The 13,483-nt window shown below is 41.7% G+C and overlaps 1 protein-coding gene across 2 annotated transcripts; it reads right to left on the bottom strand.

Annotated features, from left to right (window-relative positions):
- Positions 1-348: 348 nt before the first annotated feature.
- Positions 349-6,011, bottom strand: mccc2 (methylcrotonyl-CoA carboxylase subunit 2). 2 transcript variants are annotated; one of them, XM_030774240.1, is made up of 17 exons: positions 5,805-6,011; positions 5,379-5,445; positions 5,140-5,224; positions 4,890-4,991; positions 4,610-4,737; positions 4,381-4,493; positions 3,820-3,933; positions 3,643-3,707; positions 3,451-3,550; positions 2,961-3,056; positions 2,697-2,769; positions 2,492-2,568; positions 2,300-2,366; positions 1,998-2,154; positions 1,627-1,741; positions 1,134-1,219; positions 349-634 (listed from the first exon to the last, which is right to left on the bottom strand). In XM_030774240.1, the coding sequence occupies exons 1-17, from the start codon at positions 5,940-5,942 to the stop codon at positions 517-519; spliced, it is 1,701 nt and encodes a 566-aa protein (XP_030630100.1). In that variant the 5' UTR covers positions 5,943-6,011; the 3' UTR covers positions 349-516. The 2 variants fall into 2 exon arrangements, with proteins under 2 accessions (XP_030630100.1, XP_030630109.1); XM_030774249.1 differs by lacking the exon at positions 3,820-3,933.
- Between the last annotated feature and the right edge of the window lie 7,472 nt (positions 6,012-13,483).

Below are 13,483 nucleotides of genomic sequence, written 5' to 3'. Positions count from 1 at the left end.
AGAGTCCTTTCTGTGTGGAGTTGCATGTTCTCCCTGTGTCTGCGTGGGTTTCCTCCAGGAGCTCCGGTTTCCTCCCACAGTCCAAAGACATGCAGGTTAGGCAAATTGGACACTAAATTGCCCCTAGGTGTGTGTGTGTGTGGGAGCGTGTTTGTCTGTGTGTCTGCCCTGAGATGGACTGGCAAGATGTCCAGGGTGTTTCCCATCCTGAAGACACCTTTTGCCCTATGAGCACCCCCACGTGACCCTGATTGGAATAAGTGGCTTAGATAATGAGAGAGTGGTTTGGTAATAACCCTACAATTAATGGTATATATAAATGTAAAGCAGACGGCAAAACTGTCAGACTCACAAGGTCCTTTTATTGTTAATGGAAAAAGTACTAAGCACCTGACCATGGTTTATGAAGTTCCTTTCTCAAAAGAAAACAAAACAAACAAACAAGAAAAAAAACCACACACACATTCCACCTCAGATGTCTAAATCTAAGTAAAGGCAGCACAGGTGGTGACATCCTCACATCCTGAAGACACCAAAGCGAGTCTTCTGTGTGGGGGCGTTGAGAGCAGCACTGAGACTCAGGCCCAGTACCAGACGTGTGTCAGCAGGGTCAATGATCCCGTCGTCCCACAGCCTGTGTCAGCGGAGAGAGACATTTATTTCACACTGTATTTACAGTACTAGAGACATGGCATGTGGTGTGTATATATATTCATACAGACAAAGAGTATAGCAGTACAATACAGTCTTTTAGTGCTTGTATTAAATTAGGTGATAGAAAGGCATGTCCAAAGTCCGGGGCCATGCTTTTTTAGGGCTGTGCTCTTGTAGGATTTTGTTTCAGCTCTCATTCAACATTCATAAACTACTACTCAAAGCCTAACTAGAGCTTGGTTAGTTCAATTAGATGTGCTTCTACATGGCTGCCGGCCTAACCTTTGAAAAACTTACAGGGGAAAGGGACACCTGGTGAAAATTCTCATATAGGTGAGAGTTTACCTGGTGAATATTCTGTTATAGGGGAGACTTCACCTGGTGAATATTCTATTATAGGGGAGACTTTACCTGGTGAATATTCTGTTATAGAGCAGAGTTTACCTGGTGTATATTCTGTTACAGAGGTGAGGGTTTACCTGGCACTTGAATAGTAAGGACTTCCCTCTTCCTCAAACCGTTTAATGATGGGTTCCTTCATGGCAGCCTCCTGCTCTGCTGTGAACTGAACAATAAGCCATTTTGGATCAATGTTTCTCATGTATATAACTCTATTAGGGAAATAAAATACACCAGACCAGAAAAAAGGAATACTCTGTTTTATACTGTCAGTAAGCCTGACAGTATGAATCAGTCTTTTCCTTACTAGAGATGAGGTCAATGCACTCAGTTAATGCAATGAACTGACATTCAGTTCTTTTCTAACATTCAGTTCCATTCTTGTGTATCACTGCTTATTTCACATCAAGATTTTTAAACTGAGTGACTTCTGACTAGTGAGAATGAGAGTAAAGAATGAGTTTACCTCAACCCAACTCTCTATTTTCTTGCAGTGTGTAAATATATCCCAACACATGTGTCCTGAGAGAAGTGATTGAGGACTGTGATTTCTGCTGTGGAACAGGTCTTTACCTCTTTGCCCTCGCGAGCTCTCTGGTCTTTAGTGATGGTGGCCAGCACAGTGGCAGCCTGCTCTCCTCCCATTACTGAGATACGAGAGTTTGGCCACATGTACAGGAACCTTGGGCTTTAGATGGAGAGGGCATAAAAATAAATAAATAAATACATACATAAAACGGGACAGTCCGTGCGTGCTACGTATTCAAACACACCTTCCATGGGGGGAGAAGCATGTATGGATGAAGGAATCAAACTAGACCCCAACCCCCCCCCCCCACTATTTCCCAAATTTCCCTACCTTGGGATCAATAAAGTCTTATCTTATTTCACACACACACACACAGGTCATCACTGTCATGTACAGACAGGGGCAGTGGAGTTACCTGTACGCTCTGCCACACATGCCGTAGTTGCCCGCCCCGTACGAGCCTCCGATGATCACAGTTATCTTGGGCACGTTGGCACAGGCCACTGCCGTGACCATCTTGGCACCATCCTTGGCGATACCGCCGGCCTCATACTCTCTCCCTACCATAAACCCTGGAAAAAAAGACAGAAGAGATCACACAGGAGAAGAGTGTTATACTGACAGTTTTAAAGTTTGGACATTTTGATAAACGGTGAGGTAACTGAGAAGAAAGACTGCTAGGGTGCAGTGAGGTAATAAAGTGCATGTATGATTTACCTGTTATATTTTGGAGAAAGATTAGTGGAATGTTTCTCTGACAGCACAGCTCAATGAAATGAGTCCCCTATTAAGAAAAATAAGAATTAAATGTCAAGCATCAGAAAGACTATAGTCGAAGAGTAAAACAAAACATCTGCAGAGTGTAAATTAACTGTAGGTAACAGGCTAACTCGTTAGCTCAACATTCACCTTCTTCGCCGACTCCGAGAACAAGACCCCATTGTTACCAATGATTCCGACAGGATAACCAAATATCCGTGAGAAACCTACAGGACGAAGACAAACACAACCAAACACAGATGTTCAGGATCAAGGCAGAGAAAGAGTGTTTTAAGAGCTTGTTTGTGATTAAGTTTGAAAATAAGGAAAGATTGAAATTACTGAACGCATGCACCTGTGACAAGTGTGTCTCCATAAAAGGCCTTGAATTCATCAAATTTACTCCCATCAACAATTCGGGCAATGACCTGCAATTAATCAAAATCAACCACTAACTTAAATTACATCTGCATATGAAAGATAAACCCAATCAAACTTGCAACTGATAGATTTATATTGTTTGTTGATATATGTATATGACAAACAACTAGAAACCACAGCTGAGGCAGCCAAAATAATAAAAAAAAACATTTTAAACATGTATGGCAGGTGTACAGACCTCTCTGATGTCAAAGTTGCGTTTGAGGTTCTCTCCCACAATGCCATACAACTCATCAGCTGGAAACAGGGGGGCCTCTGGGGGCTCCACGGTGACCTGGACAGAGTCATTACAACAAAAATAAAAGTGAATTTTACCACTCATGTGAAAGAACAACATTTCACATTTCTGAAAAACTGCTAACAATACACACACACACACAAAAAAGACATGGATGTTCTGTCATCAACAGACTAATATGCCTTAATCCACACTGTGGTTAATTGCATTAACTACATTTATTACCAAGTCAGAATATGCAAGGCTTCAGACAACTGCCCTTTACAGGCTTTCTGATTAAAAATCACACTAGTGAATCCTTAGTCAGAACTACGTGATACTTACAACTAGCATATACTAATTGGCATGTGTATTCAGGCACACTGGAAGTGTGTAAAAAAAAAAAGCAGGTACTTCCGAAAGAGAAAACGCTTATTCAGCTCATCCTTACATCCACTTTCTTTCTGTAGTTTAGGCTGCGCACAGCTTTCCTGGCCAAATGGAGAGAGTGGCTGTCATCTAATGCATAGTGGTCTGTTACCCCTGACTTCCTGCAGGAAAAAAGAACCACATTCAGTTTGTTTTTAGTCTTATAAACACTTACAGAATGCACATTCAGAACATACCAACTCATGTATCAAACCTGCAGTGAAGGTCAGCCCCTCCAAGGTCTTCAGCCGACACCTCCTCACCTGTCGCAGCTTTCACCTGAAATACACAAAGGAGTTTCAACTCATGCACGTTTACACAGGGATGGGTTTCCTCAGTTTGCCAAAGCAGCTTTTTTTGCAAGGTTGATTTGAGGGCTGTTTGAACATACCAGTGGTGGTCCTCCCAGAAAAATGGTCCCTTGTTTGCGCACAATGATGCTTTCATCTGCCATGGCCGGCACGTAGGCGCCCCCTGCTGTACAGGAGCCCATTACAACTGCAATCTGCAACAAAACCATGGTGGGAAAAAGAACCCTAATCATAAAAACTGACATGGGGAGTTATTGCCATTAAACTTAACACTGCATTCACAGTTTTGAGTCTCCTTTAATGCTGTCTCCCAAAGTCTGATGATAAAATTTCCTCAATATGCCCTATATAGCAAGAGGTCTCTGCTGTCCAGAGTTAAAAGAACAAACAAAATTAGGCTACAACTTAATCACCCTTAATATTTTTTTCCCCTCAGTTCCACGTCAAGATGAAGGAAAAACAATTCATTAACCATGCTAAGAGTGCACGGCAAGTGCCTGTCTTGTTTGACTACAATTCTGCTTTAAAAAAAACAAAAACAAAAAACATTAGCCATATACATTATTCAATATGTTATTTGAAACTACAACACTCAACACTTACAGAAATTTCTGGCCTTTCAATATCAGAATAACCGTTACCTGTGCTATGCCCTCAGAGGACAGGCGTGCCTGGTTATAGAAGATGCGTCCAAAGTGATCCCTATCAGGGAACACATCAGCCTGCCTGGGTAAATTGGCCCCTCCAGAGTCCACTACAGGAAACGAGACCAGGGTTGTCATAACCAAAGAGCAACACCATGTGCCAGTGTCATGACATAACCAACCCAGACCACATTTGAGTATATTCTGTACTAAAGCAGGACCTCACCCAGGTATATGCACGGCAGGTGATTTTGTTGGGCAATTTCCTGTGCGCGAAGGTGTTTCTTTACTGTTACTGGGTAATATGTTCCTCCTTTGACAGTGGCATCATTTGCAACTATGACACACTCCACCCTGTACCAGGATCAGAGAAACAATAGAAGTGCTATTGTGCTCAGTAATATCTGGCATTGGAAATCAGTATCTGATGAATATTATGGAAACAGGGAAGAAATATGTAAGTGCTGGAGCTGGACAGCTGAGAAGTTAGGGTCAGTTCACCTTACCCTGAGACTCTGCCAATGCCAGTGATGATACCTCCCGCTGGCACCTCCTCTTTACCATATAACTGATATGCAGCAAACTGGGAGAACTCCAGAAAGGGAGAGCTAGACAGAAGAAAAAGTTAAGTTTTGATAAAGAAAATACTTTTTGAAAAAAAAAAAGGGGGAGGGGGGGGCTTATATATTTCCACACATTTGTGGAGCTAACCACGATAAATTCTACATTCTACGACACGAACGGCGTTCGCTTTACCCTGGGTCCAGGAGTCTGTCAATCCGTTCCCGCGGTAGGAGCTTTCCTCTGGATGTGTGCAATTTGCGTGCTTTCTCTCCTCCTCCTACGCATGTTGAACATACATGAACTCAATGCACTACTGAGGTAGTTATGAATATATACACGCAGACTACATACAGAGCCTAGTGCAAGGATAGTGAACAAAATACCGCCAAAGGTGCCACGAGTAACATAAACGTTCACTTAACAAATCTTACCGAGTTTGATCTTGTCTGCTCTGTCCTTCAACTCCTTGACTAGTGCCTGCATTCGCTCATAGTTTTCCTATGATAAAAATGTTTGACAGATCAACATAACGTTCGTAAACTGTAATGTAAGGTGCAAATGAAGGACAATGATTACACATAAACTAACTTCATCAACTTGTACAGTGCAATGACTTTTCAGAAACTCTGTTAGACAGCTCTAGCAAGCTTGCTAACGTCATTGTCGTGGAAGTCGTAAGGTGGACAACACATTTACCCATTCATATTTGGGTACGCCCGCACAAAGGCTTGCAAATGAGCTCGTATGAGATACATGCAACAGTCAAGGGCATGTTCGCTTTTACTACGATCCTAGTTTGGATAATCTGTTTCTGGATACTGTCCATCCTACATCCCAGGGCTTTCCACTGGGCCTACCTGATATACGGACGATTGTGAATCTGGTTGCGAGCCTAACGTTGCCACTTTATCCGCATGGTAGAGTCTCGCGACGGCTGTTTGCACGCTCCTGCTCCAAAACAAAGACACCGATGGCCTGAGCGATTGTAGAATCATGTTTACTTTAAAATTTGCTTCATAACATAGCCAACACACAAGATGAGAGACCCAACTATCCCTGCGGTAGCCTCTGGAAATACATGCATAAGTTGACTTGTAGAGCTGAAAACTCCTCCTCCTCTAAAATTTAGCAAATAGAATGTGCACCTCATGGAACCGCCCAGAATTTATTTGATTGACAGCCTGGCCGACAGTTTCCAGACCTGTAACTCCGAGTAGCGGAGTTTGCGTGACCTAATTGCAAGTTATCGATATTACATTCTTGTTAATTCCATATAAAGGGCTGGTGAGTTTGCGATATCCATGTGTGTCAGCATAATGCCGTGCAGCCTTATTATGCATTTGCTATAAACTGTGGTTCAGCAAAACGACTTACACACACTTACGTAGTCCTAGTGTCCACCACATTGTATACATCAAAGTAAGTGTCGAGAATCGTAATCAGATCAGCTAACTGTAATGTCAATTTCTGTAATTGAGCTGTAATTTTCGGCACAAATACAAAAGAAATTGAATTCTTATTCGTTCTTCCATTTAAGATAATCCGGTAGACGTAATTCACTTATTCTGAATAAAGGTCATTCACACCCTATGCACAGTCTCAATACTTTCTTACACTAAACAGAATAAAGGACTATCAAGAACTTAAAATTATGTCCCACTGATTTAATGAACAATTGGTGCCATGTTCAAAATTATCAAAGGACACACTTAGTGAATCATTCTGTATTGACACAGGAACAAAAATAGGAATAAAGTAATTGCAGTACATAACACAAAGTTTTGTTTCTCCAGGAAAAAAAAAAAACACTAAAATATACGGTGGAGCAATTTTTTAAATCAGAAATATATTAAATAAATAAGGCAAGTTGGTACCTCAAGTGAGATGCAAATAATTAAGTCATTGCACATCACAACACCACTGAAATGTAACACTACACAGGACTGATGTCCTGACAGCACTTTTTCCATAGCAGCACAAAACAAAGGGCTTTTCATCTCCCCCCCCCCCCAGTTTCCTCACATCTGAAAGAATGGCTCTTCTTCAGGTCACATATTCAGTAAATCTTTGGGTTAGGAGTTTCACAGCCACAAGAGGAAAAGCATTGAAGTTAAAGAAATAATAATAATCACAAGCCCCCACAATGAAACTGAACAGTTACCAAATTGAACGAAACTTTTCATACAACATTAACAGAGTTTCTCCATTTTAGTGTTATCCTACACTGAAAAGAAATACACAGCATCATAAGTTTGCACATGTTAAAGCAATTGTTCATGGTTTTTTCCCCTCAAGACTGCAAGACTGGTTTTAACGTGCTTGTGATTCTATAGATCAGCTCAGACAGTTGAAGTGTATGGTTGAATCTACGAGATGTTTGACAAGTTCATGATTATGCAAGTTTCACAGTTCATTTCCACATTGTCAGCACTGATCCTACATTTCAAAATATGTATGTAAACATTTCAATAACAGTTACACCAATCTGTGTCACAACAATATCCAGGGCTCTCCCAAACAAAACGAAACAAAACTACTACTACCACTACAAAAAAAAAAAGAAAACCTAATTATAAAAAAAGAAACTAATTGTTCAGAGTTCATCTCAAAAGCCATTGTTCAGACTGTTCTGTTTTTCAGTAAGACCACTGGATAAACTCTCAAACAGTGACAGTGGATTTTAAGATGAATTCTATGATTAGAGAGGATTACACTGCTCTGGATCACATGTGTTGACACTGTTCTGAGATAAAGAGGGGGTTGACAATCATGGGAGCAAATGAGTTAAACCAAAACCTGCCATAAATGTCCCTTAAATCAGATATAATGCTTCGAAAACACCCCTATTTGGTTGGTGATCTGAAACATTACAGGTACAATGTCAATTATGTAATGACTGAAAAAAGAAACAAGTGTATCAATGTAAAACAGCTGGAAAACACTGACATGTTTTAAAAAGTGCAATTTGTTTTGTTAAGGCAGCAAGATAATCATCATTCTGAATCATCAACTAGAGTGAAGATGTCATTGAAGATCAGCTGAGACACTTGGGTTGGTTCTTCTTCGGTGGACGAACTCTCATGTGTTGAAAACAAGACTGGAGAACCTGTCGGCTAGAGAAGAAAAAAAAGTGTGATTAACTTATTGACTGTAGTAAAAGTATCAGGACCAACGACCGCTGAATGGAATTAAAAACAAGGACTTTAGACTTTTCCTTAGCACAAAATGTTTTGGTTTAGAAAATATCAGCAGTCACTAGATACGACTGCTGAACTGTCAGAAAAGTCCTTAAAAAACAAAACTCACTTGAAAGTTGTTTCAAATATCAGATTTCAACGTACGTTCATTACTCATGCATTGTGAAAAACAATTTAACTCAGAGACTTCATCATATTCAGTCACACATCATCCACCGAGAATCATGAGTAGAGACACAATGGGTTATCTGTAAAGAGAGGAAAAGGGAAAAATGTGGGCTACTTAAAACTCACCCTGCTTGCTTCTGTTGGGCACTCCCTCTGGCTACCAGGATGACTCACTGCAGTGACATCATCATTCTGAGAGCTGCTTTTCAGGGGCTCCGTCGCATCCATTTCATGCTCCTCACCAAGCTCTTCACAGACAGGCACCAGGAGGTCTGTGAGGACTGTATGAGAGACCTCCAGAGACCCAGCAAGATGTCCTTCAGCAGAAAACCCAGTCTCTGAGCTTTCACTGCTCTCTGTGAGACTGGTTACGTTTGGTATGTGCTGGACGCCCTCTGATTGTGGGGACATCCTTTGTGAGGCCAGTTCTGAACTCAGATTGAATGCAACATCTTGCTGAGATGTTGATGGGGCTGTTTGAACTGGGCTCAGCTGATCAGGGTCTACATTAAGAGATGCTGGGAGGTGAGAGGTAGTAGTTCTGGCTTGGGTTGGCAAAGAGCTTGAGGTAGAAGGGGAGCCTGTGAGAAGCTTTGCCTCTGAAGCTTTGCCTGCTGGGTGGGGGATGTTCACCCTGGGTCTGCGTGGGGAGAACTTCACTGGTCCAGCAGAAGATTGAGGAATACTGCTGCTGCTCAACAACGAAAGGAACCCTCTGGGCTTCCGTCCAAACCTTTCAAAAGACAGCAGGCTGTTAACTGTTTAAACGAGTGGTGCAGATCTAGTTAGACAGATAAATACCAGTGGTAAAGAGTATAGTCAAAGAACATGTAACAAAGAGGTTCTGGCGATTCCACTTGCTGAAGGGTGAGTTCTTGCCAAGTCTCCATGGGGATATTGCCCCTGCAGATTTGAGGTGTAAGCCCCTAGCTCCTATTTCCAGTCATGCATAGGTTTCTCAGCAATAAGTAGCACCCTTCACAAAGTCCACATTTCCTAGTATGGCCAACATTCTCACCATGCGGCTTATGCTAGCATGTTTTAGCACTGTGACACGATGTTCGCCTGTGAATATCCAAACTGTGTTATGTATATCCACCAGCTATATATCTGCATTCTTATTACTTTTACTACACAGTTCTGCATAGGTGTCCCAGTGCATGTTTTATGTGCCACTGTGACATGATATTCCCCATTGTTTTATGTACATCTACCAGGTTGGACATTAAACAACTGATGATCCACCAAGCCTCGTCACTTTATTAAAAACAACAAAATGCCAAATAACACCGTCATATACACACTGGAGTGTTCAAGTGTGAAACTGCACACTTCATTATGCAAAAATGACATTACTTCATACGACAGCCTGATCTGGAGATGTTAGAGTCTCACCCTGTTGAGCTGGTTTTCACAGTGAGGGGTGTGGTCTGATGACTGAGCTGCACAGACTCCAAGCTGCCTGTGCCATCCGAGCCAGCAGACGTTCTTAGGTTGTCTGTGAGATCTTCAGTTCTCAGAGAATGCTTTTGACTGACCAGGTCTTTCCTGACTGGGCTTTCTGGAACTTTCTGGGATGTTGATGTAGATGTGGATGGAAATGCCAGATCAGATTCCAGGTCACGAAAAGCAGATTTTGGGAGCTCCTCCTTTGTACATTTCCTCAGGACCACTACTGGACTCATATATATCTTATCTAGTAAGAAGACAAAAAAAGTGCAACATTTAGTGTCTGCCTTACGATGACTTGGAGGGGAGATTGTGCCATGATTACATACTCAGGGGATTAGATCAGTATCCTGTAGGACATGCCCTTACCTTTCTCACTGAGAGGTGTCTGTGGTCTTGAAGGACTTTGACTTAAGTCCTCAGCCTGGTTGAACTTCATGTCAGGGTTAACAGTGTTCAAGAGCTCTTCAACAGTATACTTCTTTAAGACTACTTTAGGATCCTTTGTTTGTTGATCTTGTGAAAGAAAAAAAAAGAAAAAACAAAGAACTGCTTTTTACATTGGACATCAGATTGTATATTGGAGAGATTATGCTGCAATCATTCGCCAACTGCATTACATCAGCGTTTCATATTTCAGACTATGGAAGTAGGAAATTTCCTAACCTGTTCTTCTGAAGGGTTCTGAACTTGTTTGTGAAAGAGAGGGACTTTCACCTGACCCCACTGGCAGAGACTTGGTGAAACTGGGAGAATCATCTGACCTTTCCTGAGACACATGTGAGAAGCATTTAGATCCTCGAAGCCCATGAATAGAGAAAGAATGGGTCATCCATGAACAAAGAAAAAAGGAAAAATAAACTAAAAGACTCACTCTGTTTGCTTCTGATGAGAGTTCCGTCTGGCTGCCAGGAGGACTAACAGCAACATCATCATTTTGGGAGCTGCTTTTAAAGGGCTCCGTTGCATCCGTTTCATGCTCCTCACCAAGCTCATCACAGACAGGCACCAGGAGGTCTGTGAGGACTGTATGAGAGACCTTCAGAGACCCAGCAAGTTGTCCCTCAGCAGAAACCCCAGTCTCTGAGCTTTCACTGCTCTCTGTGAGACTGGTTATGTTTGGTATGAGCTGGATACCCTCTGATTGTGGGGAAATCCTTTGTGTGGCCAGCTCTGAACTCAGAGTGATTGACAGATCTTGCTGAGATGTTGATGGGGCTGTTTGAATTGGATTTAGCTGATCAGGGTCCAGATCTGAGATAGCCATTTTTTCTCCTTCATTACACATTTTTTGAGAAGCTTCAGGCATCTTGGATTGTTTACCTGAAGGAAAAAACAACCGCAACAACATTTGCCTCAGAATTTGTCCTGAGATGATGGGACATATTACTCTAGTCATGATAATTCTCACAATAGTTTGTACTTTGGATTTCCAAAACATCAAATACGTTTTTTTTTAATTACCCCACCTCTTTTTCTGGCAGGTGTTTTCTTTGTCTGTGACAACATAATTCTTTCATTCGACTCCTCGGCTCCAAATCCAGCAAAGCTAGGAAAACCTGCCGACACTGTTTCCTGCTCCGTCTCATCCTCGTCCCCTCTGTCCTCACAGACAGGCACCAGGAGGTCAGACAGAATCATATGAGACACCTCCAGACCACTCTCCTCAGTCTCCTCTGGTACCACTGGATTTGGGATGGAGCTAAGAGATCACACCAAAGAGGAGAGGACACAGCTGAGACACACCTGCAAACCAAAACGCTCATGTTCAATTCCCCATGATCATTCTAAAGTCATATTTTTGTTGGTCTCTCTTACCCTTTTGTACTGCTCCTCACAGTAAGTGGTGTGCTCTGGTGTCTGGGCTGGATATGTCCTCCGTAGAGCACGGATTGTGGGTTTTCTTTGGCCTCTGACCCACTAAGTTCCTCGGACAGATCTGGAAGATCTTTTGGTTCTGATGGTTGCTTGTGTATACGAAAACCTTCACAAACAGAGGTTGGTGGAGCCGCTTGCTTGGATGTTACAGCTAGTGTTTGAAATGGGTTTAGCTGATCAGGATGCAGGTCTGAGTCAGCAGGTTTGGAAGGCCCTTCCTTACTGTGTGCTCTTTGTGATAAATTGGGTTTCACCAGTAGCCTACCTGTACAAAGCAAAAAAATAAAGAGAAAAAAAGCACATCAATATTTGATTCCACATCATAAAAGGAAGAGATTATCGCCATAAAAAGTTAACATTTAAAACCATGTTGATAACTGCTAACCTCTTCTTCTGGGGGTAGCTTTACATGTTTGTGGATTTTCACTTGACTCCTGGATTTGTACTTGAACTGGGTTTGACGAATCGGACTCCAGTTCACAGAAAGCAGATTTTGGGAGCTCTTCTTTTGTACATTTCCTTAGGATGACTTTTGGACTCATATATACCTTATCTGGTAAGAGGACAAAAAAAAGAAAAGAAAAGAAGAAAAAAAAAAATCAGGGAATAGTTTTTAATATTTGTCTTGAGATGATTTACTGAAGAAATTGTGACTTTATTTGTAATAGATTTCATCAGTGTTTTATATTACGAATTATGAAGGATATTTTCTAACCTCTACTTCTGGGAGGCGTTTGCGGATCCTCTGACACAAATTTACGCAAACTATCCGTCAACTTGTCCTGCTGTAAGAAACATTTGAGAAATCTCATTCAAAGTCATGGCTTTACATGAGGTAAATGTTATGAAAAGAAATGTTTCATGATATGAAATAAATACTAAATAATTCAATTTAAAAAGTAGTTTAATAAGGAAATGTTTTCATTAGTGGGCTCCTCAAAGTTGCTAATTCAAAAAACATGAATAAGCCATAAATAAACTATAACATTGAAGCAAACATTAATTCTGTTGCTTAATGCTTTAAAACTTGATGTTCTTACTTCTGAAGAGAGCTCCTGCTGGTGGCCTGGAGGACCAAGAGCAGCATGTGTCTGATTCATCTCATCCTCCTTTTCCACCTCTTCACAGATAGGCACCACAGGGTCTATCAGCACCACATGAGACACCTCGCATCCTTGCTCAACCTGCTCTGCTACAATAGTGACTGGATCACAGCTGAGAGAAAAGGGAACACAATAGCTGAACCGTATAACCCACCTTAAACCTTGTCTTTTCCATTTTGCTCTAGCACGGCAATTCTACAGTCATGCTTTCGTCAGCACAGATCAGCTGTTTTTGGATGCCAAAAGAACACAGTGCATCAGTACCAACTATACCTGACTCTCCTCTCTTACCTTCTCAAACTGCTTTTCACAGTGAGTGGTGCGCCCTGAAGCTGGGGCAGCAGTTCTTCTCCACAGCATACAGACTGGCTCATAGAGCCCTCCTCCATAAAAACTCCATCACATGTCTCCAGCACATCCGAAGTATATTCAGGTCTCGAAGAATCCTTTGGAGAAGCCAGATGTTTCACCGCAGGAGTTACTGGAGATTTCTGTGATGTTGACGGTGCTGTTTGAACTGGGTTCGGCTGCTCGGACTCCACAATGAGGTCAGCAGCTCTGCAGGACTCCTTATTAGAGCGATCTCTTTGAGGTAATTTGGGCTTTATCTGAAGCTTACCTACATGAAAATCAGTCAAAGCATTGTGGTTTACATTCATATAAAATTCATATAAGGTTATTACATCGCGATGATTCATAGAATTGTTCATATATTTGTGAAGGTAATGCATTTAAAAATAT

This window comes from Chanos chanos, chromosome 1, assembly GCF_902362185.1.
Source record: "Chanos chanos chromosome 1, fChaCha1.1, whole genome shotgun sequence".
Lineage (NCBI taxonomy): Eukaryota > Metazoa > Chordata > Actinopteri > Gonorynchiformes > Chanidae > Chanos > Chanos chanos.
This window is presented reverse-complemented; position numbering and strand designations above follow the sequence as displayed.

Bases quoted from the DNA above. Each gene is read 5' to 3' on its own strand.
- mccc2 (XM_030774240.1), bottom strand. From the start codon at position 5,942: ATGATTCTACAATCGCTCAGGCCATCGGTGTCTTTGTTTTGGAGCAGG. The intron at 3,057-3,450 runs GTAAGGATGAGC...GACTCTGTCCAG, and splicing joins ACTACAGAAAGAAAGTGGAT to GTCACCGTGGAGCCCCCAGA. The intron at 2,770-2,960 runs GTCTGTACACCT...GATTAATTGCAG, and splicing joins GCAACTTTGACATCAGAGAG to GTCATTGCCCGAATTGTTGA.